The sequence below is a fragment of the Sorex araneus genome, chromosome 4 (genome assembly GCF_027595985.1).
Source record: "Sorex araneus isolate mSorAra2 chromosome 4, mSorAra2.pri, whole genome shotgun sequence".
NCBI lineage: Eukaryota > Metazoa > Chordata > Mammalia > Eulipotyphla > Soricidae > Sorex > Sorex araneus.
In genome coordinates, this window is record NC_073305.1 from 133,569,229 (window position 1) to 133,585,100 (window position 15,872).

Here is a 15,872-nt window from a genome sequence, read left to right on the forward strand (position 1 = left end):
AAGCTATGGGTATGTATATGTTAGCCTTTGCAACTTTTTCTGACGCATAGATAAATGGAACCAATACAATGAAGATACCACATTATTCCACACACAAAATACCTCTGCATTTATACTTCTCTCAGTGTTTGTTTGTTTTTTTTTTTTTTTTTTTTTTTTTGCTTTTTGTGTCACACCTGGCGATGAACAGGGATTACTCCTGGCTCTGCACTCAGGAATTACTCCTGGCGTTGCTCAGGGGACCATATGGGATGCTGGGAATCGAACCCGGGTCGGCCGCGTGCAAGGCAAATGCGCTACCCGCTGTGCTATCACTCCAGCCCCTCTCTCAGTGTTTTACACAGTCCTTGACTCGGCTACGTTATCTACCTTGTACAACTCTGTAGAACATAGAACACTGTGTAAATGGAAACACATTGTGCAAATGAAAACATACACTTGAAATAGATTTTTTCAATAATTATGGTAAGATATATGCAAAAATTGCCATCCAGACAAATTGTAGATTCAGTGGTGTTATGTATAGTCAAACCATCAAGCAGCCAAACTCCAGAAATTTTCTTACTTTTAAACAACAGTTCCCCATCTTCCCTCCTTCCATTCTGTCAATCACTATTTTACTTCTTGGTGCTCTGAATCTATTTTAGAGTCCTTGAGAAATCATATAATCATACAGTATTCATCACTTTGTGATTGGTTTATTTCTTTTAGAATATCCTCAAGGTTCTTCTATGTTGTAACATGTCAGATATTTTTTAATTCTAAATAATATTCCATTATAAATAATGTGTTATATATGTATATATACAATGTGTTATAAATATATACAGATATATATAACACATTTGTTTATCCATTGATCTGCTATGGACGTCTGGATTGCTTTCGTCTCTTGGCTATTGCAAATACCACATTTTGGGGCTGGAGCGATAGCACAGCGGGTACGGCATTTGCTTTGCTTGCGGCCAACCCAGGTTCGATTCCCAGCATCCCATATGGTCCCCTGTGCTCAAGAGTGATTCCTGAGTGCATGAGCCAGAAGTAACCCCTGTGCATCTCTGGGTGTGACCCAAAGAAAAAGAATCCCCATTTCACTGTATAATTATCACCAATTTTAAGGCTTTTTTTGGGCAAAAAGGTGGAATATAACCATTTGTGAAGCTTTTTAAAAAAAAAAATTGTGCTGGCACTACTGAAAAAAACAGGGTGCGGTGATTATGTGGTAACAATGATTGTGTGGTGAGATATGATAATACTGCTATGAACAGGGATAAACAAGTGTCTCTCTTTGGAACCCTGCTTGCAATTCTTTTGGATATATTTATTCAGAAGTGGAAATGCTGAATGGTATGACAATTTATTTTTTTAATTTATTTGAGGAATAAAATTATCTTTTTTTCACTCAGTACTATTCTTTTGAGATTAATCAAGTGAATATATCATTTCATTGCTGAGTAGCATTTCATTTTACAGATGTAGCAGACATTTTTCAACCATCCACCATGACATCTGGATTCTTTCCAGACTTTGGTTATTACAAATAAAGCTGTCATATAAATTCAGGTGTATTTCTTATATCTCAGGAATATGGTTGTTGGGTTGTATTGTATAAGTTTGACTTTGTAAGAAACTGAAAGTTGTTTCCAGAGTGGCTGTATAATTATCATGTTCTCATTAGCATGGATGTAAAACAGCACCTTCATAGGGCTCCATGGTGCCAGTATTTTTTTAATTTTAGCTCTTCTAACAGACAAATAAAAGTATCTTGCTATGATCATAACTTCCATTTTTCTAATTATTAATGTAGGTCAAATATCTTTTCATAGGATTATCTCACATGGATAGTCTTTTATTTTTTGTGCCTTTTCTATTAATATTATTTTTTACTATTGAGTTTCTATTTGATTTATATTGATTTATGGAGTTGATTTATAAATATAAATCAGAATATAAATTATATGTATAATTTATATTCAGAATATAATCTGAATATAAATATAATATATATAAATTCTGAATATATCACGAACTGAATATATCGTGATATATTCTGAATTCAACTCTATAAACATTCTGAACTCTATAAACATTCCCTATGGTTTATAGAGTTCATGATATATTCTGAATTCAAGTCCATTTTCATATATGTGATTCACAAATACTTTTTCCTGGTCTGTGACTAATTATTTCATCTATTAAGAAGGTCTCTGCAGAACAAAGTCCTTCATATTGATGAAGTCCAACTGCTGCTGTTTTGTTTTTAATAAATTAAGTTTTTGATGTCAGGTCTAAGTGTTATTTATCTGGCCCTAAGACCTGGATATCTCCTATGTTTTCTTCTAAAAGTTTTATAGTTTTGTGGTTCACATTAAAATTAGTGTCATATTAATTTCACAATGAGCCTCTTCACATAAATGTTTTAACTATGCTGTGAGGATTAGGGTAAGGTTCATTTTCCTGCCTATGATTTTTTTTTGCCAAACCTTCCAGCACCACTTGTTGAAAAGATTATTTGCCATTGACTGAACTGATTTTGCACCTTTGCCAAAATCCAATTGGAAAACAACAGGGAGGTGGCTCAAGTGGTGGAGCGCATTCTTTGCATATTGAGGGCTTTAGATTATTATCCCTGGCACTGCAAGTCACCAAACTACTAGGTGTGACCCACAGTTAAAAAAGAAAAAATCAACTGTGGGTATTCAGTTGATGGTGATCTATTTTTCACTTCTCGAGTCTGTTCTATCCACCTTTGCACATTCTGCCAATACAATCCCATCTTGACCAGTAAACTATATATAAGATGTTTCTCCTCCCACTCGCCCACTCTCCACAGCATGTTTTCAGTCCTTCTAGCTCCATTCGTGCTGCTTATTTTAGCTCAATAAACTGCTTATTCTTGCTGTGCAGGTCCTTGCTATACCCAGCAGAGGTAGGACAACATGGGGAAGATCAGAAAAAGGAATTATAAAAGAAATACATATATATACACACACATATATATGTAATACTACCACCCTAAAATATTATCCACATAATTTCTATGCAGTCATCCCTAAACAATATTTCAATTTCCTCATAAAAGTTTGTCTACTATTCCAGGCCACTTTAGTATCTCTTAACTGTAATTGCTAAATACATATCTAGTACTTATTAGACACATCATTTACTTTCTTCTGTGAGGTATTTGCAAATACAAATACATTTAGGAGGAGGAGGAGGAGGAGGAGAGAGGAGGAGAAGGAGAGGAGGAATTGGAGAAGAAAGAATTCTTGTCCAATTCTCTCACTATAGTATGGAACAATGTTGGCAATATAGGCTACAATCACTTTCAGAGTCATTAGTAACTTGTTTTTTGTTTGGTTTTGTTCACATCTGGTCATGCTCAGAGTTTACTCTGGCTCTGTGCTCAAGAATCACTCCTGGAAGTGCAAGCAGGGGTGGGTAACATGCAAAGCAAGCACCATGCCTCCTAAACTATATTTCTCTGACTCCAGTTTCAGAGCCATGTGTCTTACAGGTTCTCATCTCCTATGAAAAGATCTCCAAGACCCCATGTGATGCTCTGGAAACTAAGTGAATTGCAATCCTCAGTATATATACATCAAGAAGAGCTTTCTAACATGTATGGAACTGGATGGAGTAATGCTAAATGAAATAAGTCAGAAGGAAAAAAGACAAATATCAGATGATCCCATGTGGTACATACAGAAGCAAAGTCAAATGAAAATATACCCTTAGACCTCAACCTCAAAACTAAGGTTACTAACAGGTTGGGAAGGGAGGTCCCAATGGGCTGTGGTGGAGGGATATCAGCATTTTGATACTGGGCATGGTGTGGTAAGAAAAAAAAATTAAGAGAAATGTAACTGCAACCCTAAAACATCTACTGTCTTATAAACCAAAGCTACTGTGATTAAAAATCCAGAAATTATGACTCTATTCCTGCCCTTTTTATTTCAAAGCATGATTACAGAGACCACATTATAAACCGTGCAATAGTGTACTACAATCCCTAGTGTAAACATTACCACTGTGCATACACACACACTGAGACCACATTATATGACCAGCAAAAATTAAGAAACATCACAGTCGACTTTTTGTTACTGTTTTTGGCATATCGAATATGCCACGGGTAGCTTGCAAGGCTTTGCCGTGCAGGTGGGATACTCTCGGTAGCTTGCTTATGGAGGAATCGAACCCGGGTCGGCCACATGCAAGGCAAATGCCCTACCTGCTGTGCTATCGCTCCAGTCCTCAGATTTTTAGTAAATTTATAATTTTACATTTCTATAAATTGTTCTGTTCTTGAACCTGTAATCTCTTACAGGTCTATCAGTATGATTCGTCGGGCAATTAGATATCTCTTCTGAAAATTCTGACATGTCTGACCTAAGATATAGGAGTTTGTATTTTAATAAGTTCTTATCATTTGTGATTTATAGTCATATTGGGAGCCCCTACCTTAGATTTCTTATCTCCTCAAGCAAAAAACAAAATTCTTTTGGGTAGGATTACAGCCAATCTCTGGATAACTTTTTTCTTTGTTTAGCTAATGTTCTCGTTAACAGTATTCTATTTTGTTTCTCTAAGATCAATACTTATGCTATAACTAAGTGTAGTAGTTTAAGTTTTTGTGTCACAAGTTAGACAGGTACAGGATTGTTAAAATTGGTAGGGAGAAAGAACACCAGAAGCTTGATATCAAGTTTGGGGACACATATTTAAAACTTCTTAGTGAGATAACAAACCATACGAAAACTCATTCCTTTCTTGAAAAGCAGTTTTATGTATGAGTCGTAACAATCTGTTTTGTTCATAAAAAAAATCTCTATTCATCATTGAAATTAATAATATAAGAATATCTTCTGATTAGGGTGGGGGATGGAATTGGGGGGTGGGAAGGATAGCAGGTTCATTGGAAGTGGAGAATGGGCACTGGTGGAGGGATGGGTTCTCAAACAATGTATGATGGAAACACAAACATGAAAATGTGTAAAGCTGTAACTGTACCCTCATGGTGATTCACTAATAAAATAAAAAAAAAAGAAAAAAAACATCCAGTATAATGAAGGTATGAGGGAATACACAAGAAGATTCAATAGGTTTTTAAGTGAGGGGTAAGCTCATTAGGTTTCTTACTACACTTTAAAACATGAGTGGGGGGTTGGAGCGATAGCATATCAGGTAGGGCGTTTGCCTTGCATGCAGCCGATCCAGGTTCGATTACCAGCATCCTCCGAGCACTGTCAGGTGTAATTCCTGAGTGTATGAGCCAGGAGTAACCCCTGTGCATCACCAGATGTGACCCAAAAAGCTAAAAATAAATAATAATAATAATAATTTTTTTAAATAAAAAATAAAACATGAGTGGGCTGGAGATGTAGCTCAGCAGCAGAACCTAGCTTTGCATATGTGAGGCTCTGGGTTCAATTCCTAGCATTATAAAATAAACTTGTTTATGTGCATGTGTACGTTTTAAGTATGTATCATCTAGGATCTCTAACTTCTGGAATCTAACATTCCAGCTATAGGGCAAGTCTTATCCATTTCAGACATGATATCCTTGAAAACTGGGAGTGAGGACAAGAAATAAACTCTCTTTATCATTGACATTTGGTAACTTTTCACTGTCACTGTCATCCCATTGCTCATCAATTTGCTCGAGCGGGCACCAGTAATGTCTCCATTGTGAGACTTGTTACTGTTTTTGACATATCAAATATGTCACGAGTAGCTTGCCAGGCCCTGCTGTTCAGGTGAGATACTCTCGGTAGCTTGCCAGGCTCCCTGAGAGGGGCAGAGGAATCAAACCCTGGTCAGCCGCGTGCCAGGCAAATGCCCTACCGCTCTGCTATCACACCAGCCCCTTGGTAACTTTTACAGTAAAGAAATGATGTCTCAGAAAAATGTGTTTTTGTGCCAAACCTGGCTGTGCTCAGGGTTCACCCTGGCTCTGTGCACAGGGATCACTCTGGTGGGGCTTGGAGGACCATATCTGGTGCTAGAGTTCAAACCTGGGTCAACTGCATGCAAGGCAAGCACTTCACCCACTGCACTGTCTCTTCTACCCACTCACCAGTCTCATGGTGAAAGGATGTGGGCAAGGAAAGTATACGCAGCTATAAAGAAGCAACTTGGAGGATCCTCGTAACAGAATTGTTCCAAATCTTGACTACATCGATGCCAGTGATATTGTACTAGAGTTATACAAGAGATTGCCACCAGGAGAAATTGTGTAAAGGATACTAGATGTATGTATTAATTCCTTCAACTGCATGTAAATCTTTACCTCAAAATAAAAAGCTTAATTTTCTTCTTTATAAAATCTCTTTTTGGTCTAGGGGTTTCTTCACCTTGATACAACTGCCATTTTGAGGCACACAATTTTTGACTCCAGGGGACAGTCCTGGGCATTGCTGGGTGCTGAACAGCATCCCTGGCCTTTGCCCACTAAATGCCAGCTGCCTGCCCACTTGCAGTACCATGCCTGTACATGGCAATTGCCACATCTTATGTTAAAAAAGCAACTATGTATGGAAATTATTCATACTGATAATTAAAGACACATGAAACTAAAGGCAATATTTTGACCCTAGCATTAGAGAAGAAAGAACCCTACCAAGGACACTATCAGTCAGTGAACATAATTGGAATACTTATGGTACACTAAATAAAACTATTGTATCATTATTATAGGTGCCTAAGTTGAATACTGAAAAGCAGTTATGTAAAGACTAGGCCTATTCTTAGAAATAACATGTATTTAAGGGTAGAAGTGTATAATGTATGCAAATCTACTCTCAAATGAGTCAAGAGAAAAAAGATGTGTGTACATTTTTAAACTAACACGTGTTCTCGACTGAGTCAAGAAAAAAGGTGTGTATATTTTAAACAAACATGTTATACATATGTATAGTATATATGCATACATACATGCAAGCACATGCTTATGTGTACACATATGCATATAGTAGGTAATCTGTAGGGGCATAAGGGTTTTTTGTATTTTTATTCTTGTTGGGAAACTTGAAATTATTTGCAAATATTAAAATGAAGGCTTTTTTTTTTAAGTGGAAACAAAAGTTGTGGTCCTTCAAATACTAATAATCCAAGAAAAGTGACAGAAAATTCCAAGAGGACAATGACTGCTGACTGCTTCGACTGACTGACTACCTTCAGCCTCTCTCCTCTGTCACGTCCTTTCTGAAACGAGATTTCTTGAATAGCGTAGAACCGAAAAATGATTCTCCTGCTTTTAAAACACCATTTCCAGAAAGACGCTTAGTAAAATTTCACATCCCTACTCGGCCCACAAATCACGACGACACCTTCACCCTCAAAAAGTTAAGAAGCAAAAGCGCAAAAAACGTACAACTGTTTCTCAAGAAATAATACGGTTCCGTTCTGCCGGGCAAATGAAGAGGAAATGTCAAAGTGGCTGTCAAGAGAAAGCAGAGATTGTGTCGGAGGGAGTAAAAGAGCTCAGTCAGGGGCCAATCTGGGTGACACCCGAAGGGTGCGTGGTACGAAAAGAGACTCGACGGGGGTGCGAGTGTGGCGGGGTGAGGCGCGGGGAGAGCTCACCTGGCTGTGGTAAGCAGAGGATGCCGAGTTCCCACCAGCTTCCGCACCTGCATAGCGATGTTGCTGAGCTCGTCGCTCAGCAGGCAACGCAGGCTCATGAAGGACGTGGGATAGCCCACGATCTTCTCCGCCTCTGACACCACTTGGTTCCAGTGGGTAGGGGACCTGGAGGACTGGCCACGCCAGGACCCCAACGAGAAGACTGTGTCGAGGGACGGGGACCACCGTACGCGATGCAAGGAACCCGAGGCTCCTCCGGCATCGCGGGGCCAGCGCTTCAGCAGCTGCCGAAGGCTCATGGTTTGACTCTGGCAGTGTGAGGGGACCTGAGCTATCCAGAGGTGGCCGCGGGGAACAACCCAGGGACGGAGGAAGAACTTGCAAGGCACTAAAACGGAGCGATGACTCCTGAATCTCAACGAGAGTGAGGTTCCCGGGAGCCGTGACCAGAAATGACCTTTAACTGCAGTGTTCAGTCCGCTCGGGCTAGATGGACAACAGTCCCAGCTCAGCACTGCCCCCCGCTTCCTCGGGTAGAAACCACGGCAGCCGGCTACATGGGGGCCGCCATGTTGGCGATATGGACTACGGCCTGACGTAAAGAAGGGAGCCGGCTGTTCTGCTGGAGCGAAGCAGGGGGGTGGGGGAGGGGGGCAAGGGAGAGATCTCCTTTACGGCAAAGCCGTGAACGCGCCGAAGGGGCGGAGCTTTAATGGGTGAACCCTGGAAGACGAGCTCCGCCCACCTGTTGTCCGTGCCTGCGCTCGCCTGTACTTCTGTGGCTGGGGCATAGGCGCGGTCTGGTATTCCAGCCCTTGATCCTGGGCCGATTCCGCTCATTCCCAGCCCCTCAGCACTGGGAATATTAGTGCAGGAACGAGGAACGCTGTAGAGCTGGTCTCATTTTTGCGGCCCCAGGCCTCCTGGGAAGCCAGAATGTCAAGCTGGATGCAGATGCCTGCAGGTGGCCCGGGTGCTGCGGCACCTTGCGCGGGGAGAGCAGTGGCTTCTGAGCCGAGAGCCGCGGTTCTAATCTGAGGACACAGGGAAGCAAAGATCGGACTTGGGGCTGGGCTCCCCAGCCCTCACTTCCCAACCAGACGGGTGTCTTGGCCGGGAGGGAAGGTTCCTTACTCCCATCCCCACTCTCACGCTTAAGCTCCATCCTCTCCAAGTTCCTAGTTCTCCAGCCTTCGTGGTGGGCCTGAATGTCCTCGTGTTCGTTCAGCCAGGGCAGAAGTCCAGTACTGTCCTCCTAGAGGCCCCTGTATTATTAGGGGGACCTAATAATACACTGAGTCCTTGAATCAGCCCTTTAAGTAGTATTTCGTTGTCTTCATTGTTTCCTATGGGGAAAGTGAGGCACACAAAGTCGTGCAAATTGCCTGAGGCCACACTGGGCAGGGATATGAACTCTAACAGCCTGGTTTGTGAATACAAGCCCTTAGCCACCGTGTCCTGTCCAACAGGATACATCCACGCTTTTCTCATTGTGCAGGACGGCACTATCAGCATAGACAGTGATTGCTAAAACTGCCTATTCTTGCATCTAATACTAACTTCTTACCTTTTGTGTCACCCAAAACAAGTGTTAACAAACATCTGTTAACAATAGAGTATTTACTCTCCAGTTTTGTGTTCTTAAAAATAGCTCAAGGAACTCTCTTTCACTTTCGAATGAAGTTCAGTCTTGCTTTTTAATTTAGACTAGCATCCTGCATGATATTGGACCAGACTCAGAATACATATTTAAAGTAAGACATGGGGCTGGGGGGAGAGTACAGAGAGTGGGATGCTTGCTTTACACACACCCGACCCAGTTCGATCCCCACCATCACATTAGGTCCCCTGGGCACAACCAGGAGTGACTCCTAAGCACTCCTAAGCAATAATAATGAATGAAAATATGCAACAAAGACAAATTACAGGACCGATGTTTGGGAGTAGAGAACAAAGGGTGGAGGGAGTCCAGCAGAGTAGCCATGATAGAGGTTGTCAGAGCTTTGGTGGAGACCATGCTGTGGCAACATACATTTGAATACACGGGAAATTATCCTCCATAAACACACACTGTTGGACCACAGAGAGGCTCACAGAGCTGGAGCACAGGTTTTCAACATGTAGGAGACCCAGATTCCATCTGACTATACCAGGAATGGCCTACCCCTCCAATAAAAAACCAAGCAAACACAAAAACATGATACAGTGTTGTAAGTCAGTGATACCTCAGGTTAAAATGGGGGTTGGGGGTTGAGGATGAGCAAAAGAGTCATTTTTCACATTGAAAAAAAGATGGTTTTTCTCTGAAAAAGTTTTAACCTCAAATTCTCTTTGAACAGCAGCATCTATTTTACTAAAAAATCCAAAACACGCACATACACACATACACACACACACACGTTTGTGGGGCAGATGTCAGTTAGGATTGAGAAGGGTCCAGTATGACAATGAAAATGATCACTCTGGACAAGAACTGAGTTTTTAAAAATAGGTAAAGGGATATACACAATAACCTTTCAGTATCTATATTGCAAACAATTATACCCAAAATATGAGAGAGAGAGAGAGAGAGAGAGAGAGAGAGAGAGAGAGGAGAATAGAGGTGGGGGGGAGCGCTGGAGGGAAACTGGTGGTGGGAAATACAGACTGGTGAAGGAACGGTGTTGGAACATTATATGACTGAGATCCAATCATGAATAACTTTGTAATTGTGTATTTCACTGTGATTCGATTAAAATTAACACAATTTTTTAAATCCAAATTTATTTCTGAAAACATTTAAGTTAGTGACCTTTTCAGGGAGTTCTATTTTACACTTATCTCTTTAGATCTATATGTATGTTTTAAAATACCCATGCAGTGCCAGCAATGGGACCCAGGCCTCACACCTGCAATATAGCATCTGCCATGGCACCTTGTCCCCACCCACTCTGAAATGAAGTAAACTTCATTTCATACCCTTCATACCCTGCTTCTAACTATTCAGTGCAGTCTGTACCCACAAAATAAGTAAAGCTAGTTGAAGTTCAAAAATCATCCCTGTGAAGGAGATAACAACCTCCTGGCAATAAAATCCAGGTCTGTTCTAAATGAAAATAAATGTGGAGCATGAGCTGTCTAGTCATTCCAAAAAGCTTCAAGGCCTCCCAGGCTCTGGGTTATCCAAGGTGAAAGAAGTCATGGAAAAAGAGAAAGAGAGATAAAACCTGAATGTGATATATTATGCACCAGAGACTATTTCTTCAGAATCGTGATACCTTAAGACTAACTTTGTGCAATTTCCTTAATACCAATTCACATCATGCCCTTTAATTTCTCCATGGAAGCTGAGTGCATTATTCACTCTGGTCATACTCTATTAAGCAAGTTTTTGATTATTCATGGGACCTTGGGTCCCATTTACTTTAAATAATCAGCATTTTCTTTTATACTTACAGTGAAAAGGTTGCATTATTCCTAATGATAATCAGTTTCCAGGAGGTTAAAATAGTTTATGTTCTTTCATCTTCCCAATAGATACATAATTCAGAGTCTTTCCAACTAAAGAGATTTCTGGTTCACGAGTTATTTGTGGGGGAGGGGTGGGAATGGCAATGGGGGAGAAACTGTGATACTGCTCTTCCTCTGCCCCGATGGCTTTCTGAGGATGCCAGTGAATGTGTTCAGAATGAAGTAATAGAGAAAGGTTCCTCCGTCACTCCTTGACATTTGAGACCAGAAAATTCTTAGTTAGGAGGGAAAAGTCTTTTCCCTAAAGGGTAGTATGCCTCTGCTCACTAGATGCCCACACTACCTCTCTCCAGGTGTAACACTCATGTATATCTCAGGGCATCACAAAATGATCACAAAAAGTGCCTAGGAGGGCAGAATCACTCAAGAGAAATGGAAGATTTGAAAGAAAAAAATTCCTCTCCATCCTTAATGTTAACTTCCACAACTCTGCCAAAGAAAGGCTAAAAGCAGCCTGCAGATCACAGAGCATCCCTCTGAAATCTGGGTGTCTCTGCCGAGGCTACCTACAACAACTCCACCTATACATGGGAGTTATGCTCAAACAGCTACTGGCAAAGGTGGCCTCAGCTTTTCAGTACCTTTCTCAAGATCCTATAGCAGGTAAAGGACCAGCGGACTTCACCCACTGTTCTCTCTGCATGATGCTTTCCTTAGGAAGAAGGAGTTATGCTTGATATCTTTTCCTTCCGCTGAAAACTTGAACCAGCCTTTGGAAATCAGGTCTTTAGAGGTCTTAGCAAACATAGTGTCTGCTTTGAAGTCTGGTTTCCAAGGTTAAGAAGAGTGGAAATAGATAGGGACACTGGGATCACAATTGCCTATTATTTCTATTTAGGGAGTTCTTCCAAAGCAGATTAAAGTATTGTGCTTTATCCTGAGGCAGAATGATAAAAGGAGGAACACTCAAATCAGCAAAAGTCCAGAAGTTTGACAATCTACTGGGTTGGCATGCTGTGAAACCAGGGACAGCACATATGTAAAGTTGTACACAGCACCTTTGGATGGGAATTTGGTGATTTTGAGAGAAATCACATATATTCTTACACACACTCAATTATCCCTTGAACCAGAAATACTGACTCTAAGAATCCTTCTCAAAATACAAAATAAGTTATGTGCAGGGTCATTTATTGCAGAATTATTTATAGTAGCAAAATACTGAAAACCAAATAGCTACAAATAGAGTAATGGTTTGTTGAGTAAACTAGAGTTGATCCATACCTTAAATGCAGCGTGTAGCTAGGGGGATAATGCATCAATCTCTTTACCTTGATGTATAATAATCTCTAAAATATATGCCCACTTTCAAAACCCAACAGCAATAGCCACAGAGATAATATAGGGGCTTAAGGGTGGTTGCTTAGCATAGGGTCAACTTGGGTTCAATACTTTGGGCTGCATAAGGTCCCCCAAGGACCCCCAGAAGTGATTCCTGAGTGCAGAGCCAGGAGTAAGGCCTGAGACTATCTAATGTGGCCCAATAAGAAACAAAACATAATGATAACAAATAAATAAAAATCAATGGAAAAACAAGACAATAGAATAGCACAGTTTTTCATTGATAGGTGAACTCTGAATACATGTTTGAACATACTTAAGAAAAACTAGATGTGGGGGCTGGAACGATAGCACAGCGGGTAGGGCTTTTGCCTTGCACTCAGCCTTCCCGGGTTCGAATCCCAGCATCCCATATGGTCCCCTGAGCACCACCAGGAGTCATTCCTGAGTGCATGAGCCAGGAGTATCCCCTGTGCATCACCAGGTGTGACCCAAAAAGAAAAAAAAAAGAAAAACTAGATGAAGCAGGCAAGCATAAGAGCAGTCCATGCTGAATATACCTTGAATTGACATCATTGACTTTAGAATCCTGTATATATTTTCATTTTCTAAAATAACCTTAGAGCTGGGGAAAAGGCTCAAAGTCTGGAGTGCACTCATTGAGTGCAGGCATCCCTCAACTTGCATGAGTCCTCAGATCAGCAATTCACATCCTGAGTCCTCCCAAGAAATTTATAAGTAATTTTTAGGTCAAAATAAAAACTCAATCCCTAAAATTTGTTTTCTTTTTATTAGTTTATTTTTAATTAGAGAGTCATCGTGAGGGTACAGTTACAGATCCATACATCTTTGTGCTCATGTTTCCCCCATACAAAGTTCGATAACACATCCCTTCACCAGTGCCCATTCTCCACCACCAGTAAACCCAACATCCCTCCCCCCCTCCCCAGTCCCGTCTCCCCCCACCCCACCCTGCCACTATGGCAGGGTATTCCCTTTTGTTCTCTCTCTCTGATTAGGTGTTGTGGTTTGCAATAAAGGTGTTGAGTGGCCATTGTGTTCAGTCTCTAGTCTGTATTCAGCCCGCATCACCCTTCCCCCACATGACCTCCAACCACATTTTACTTGGTGGTCCCTTCCCTGAGTTACCCAGAATGAGAGACCAGCCTCCAAGCCATGGAAACAATCTCCTGGTACTTATTTCTACTATTCTTGGGCGTTAGTCTTATAGTCTATTATTCTATATTCCACAAATGAGTGCAATCTTTCTATGTCTGTCTCTCTCTTTCTGACTCATTTCACTTAGCATGATACTTTCCATGTTGATCCACTTATATGCAAACGTCATGACCTCATTTTTTCTAACAGCTGCATAGTATTCCATTGTATAGATGTACCAGAGTTTCTTCAACCAGTCATCTGTTCTCGGGCACTCGGGTTTTTTCCAGATTCTGGCTATTGTAAACAGTGCTGCGGTGAACATATAAGTGCATATGTCACTTCGACTATACTTTTTGGCTTTTCTGGGATATATTCCCAGCAGTGGTATTGCTGGGTCAAATTCAATCCCTAAAATTTGAAAACAAATAAGAAGATGACCTAACTATATAGTAAATTTGTGGCATAACCACACCCAGTAAACAAATGAATAGCTAGAAAGTAGTATTTCCACAATACATCACAGTGAAATATATTCTCAGAATAAACAGGCATACAATGAAACCTTAAATGTTGTTCAGTACCCTTATTATAATGGAAATAGAGATACTGCTTTTAATAAATTTTGTATGTTATAGGTTAAAAATAAATCTTAGAGTTATTGGGGCTGGAGCGATAGCACAGCGGGTAGGGCGTTTGACTTGCGCGCAGCTGACCCGGGTTCGAATCCCAGCATCCTATATGGTCCCCTGAGCACCGCCAGGAGTAATTCCTGAGTGTAGAACCAGGAGTAATCCCTGGGCATCGCCGGGTGTGACCCAAAAAGCAAAAATAAATAAATAAATAAATCTTAGAGTTATTGAGAAATGATAAATTTTCAAAGTAGATACATTTCAGGGAACAAACTTAAATTGAAAATAGTATGAATACATGCCTTATGTGGTATAACCATATTCCTTTTAAAGAATATGTTTCCTAAGAAATGCATGTTTTTGCTAAGTGAAATGAGTCAGAAAGATAGGGACAGACATAGAAGGACTGCACTCATTTGTGGAATATAAAATAACATCACATGAAGCTGACACCCAAGGACAGTAAATACGGGGCCAGGAGGATTGCCCCATAGCTGGAAGCCTGCTTCATGAGCAGAGGGGAGAAGGCAGATGGAATAGAGAAGGAATCACTAAGAAAATGATGGCTGGAGGAAACAGTTGGGATGGGAGATGCTTGCCGAAAGTAGATAATGAACCAAACATGATGACCTCTCAGTGTCTGTGTTGCAAGCCATAATACCCGAAAGAAGAGAGAGAGTATGGGGAATATTGTCCGCCATAGAGGCAGGGAGAAGGTGGGTTAGGGGGGTATACCTGGGATATTGGTGGTGGGGAATGTGCACTGGTGGAGGGATGGGTGTTTGATCATTGTGAGATTGTAACCCAAACATGAAGGCTTGTAACTATCTCATGGTGATTCAGTAAAAAAAAAATGCATGTTTTACTTGTTGAAATTGAAAAACAATCCTTTACTTGCTTTGTTGAAAATCCTGGTGGCAAATATCCCTGATGAACACTGTTGCGAAGACCCTCAACAAAATACTAGCAAATAGAATCCAACAACTCATCAAAAAGATCATACACCATGACCAAGTGGGATTCATCCCGGGGATGCAAGGATGGCTTAACACTCGGAAATCAATCAACATAATCCATCATATCAACAAAAATAAAGATAAAAACCATATGATCATATCAATAGATGCAGAGAAAGCATTTGACAAGATCCAACATCCGTACATGATAAAAACTCTCACCAAAATGGGTTTTGGAGGAACTTTCCTAAAAATAGTCAAAGCCATCTACCACGAACCTATGGCAAGCATTATCATCAATGGGGAAAAACTAAGAGCCTTTCCTCTAAGATCAGGGACAAGACAAGGATGCCCACTCTCACCACTTCTCTTTAATATAGTACTGGAAGTACTAGCAATAGCCATTAGGCAAGAAAAAGATATTAAGGGGATTCAGATAGGAAAGGAAGAAATCAAGCTCTCAGTATTCGCAGACAATATGATACTATATCTAGAGAAGCCTAAAAGCTCTAGTAAGAAACTCTTAGAAACAATTGACCTGTACAGTAAAGTCGCAGGCTATAAAATCAATACCCAAAAATCCATGGCCTTCCTATATGCAAACAATGAGACAGAGGAAAGGGACATGAAAAAAGCAATCTTATTCACAATCATGCCCCAGAAAATCAAGTACCTGGCTGGATTTAAGGTACTTAACTAAGGAAGTAAAGGACCTCTACAAAGAAAACTATAAAACTCTACTCCATGA

At 40.7% G+C, this 15,872-nt stretch overlaps 1 protein-coding gene across 2 annotated transcripts in view; it reads right to left on the reverse strand.

Moving 5' to 3' along the window:
* PDSS2 (decaprenyl diphosphate synthase subunit 2) overlaps positions 1 to 8,184 on the reverse strand; it is a 304,415-nt gene extending 296,231 nt beyond the window's left edge. Inside the window, exon 1 of one of the 2 annotated variants that reach the window (XM_055135730.1) lies at positions 7,588 to 8,184. In XM_055135730.1, the coding sequence (XP_054991705.1) occupies positions 7,588 to 7,886 (299 nt within the window). In that variant the 5' untranslated portion in view covers positions 7,887 to 8,184. The remainder of the gene's footprint in view (positions 1 to 7,587) is intronic. The other variant, XM_004605703.2, reaches the window with a different exon arrangement.
* Between the last annotated feature and the right edge of the window lie 7,688 nt (positions 8,185 to 15,872).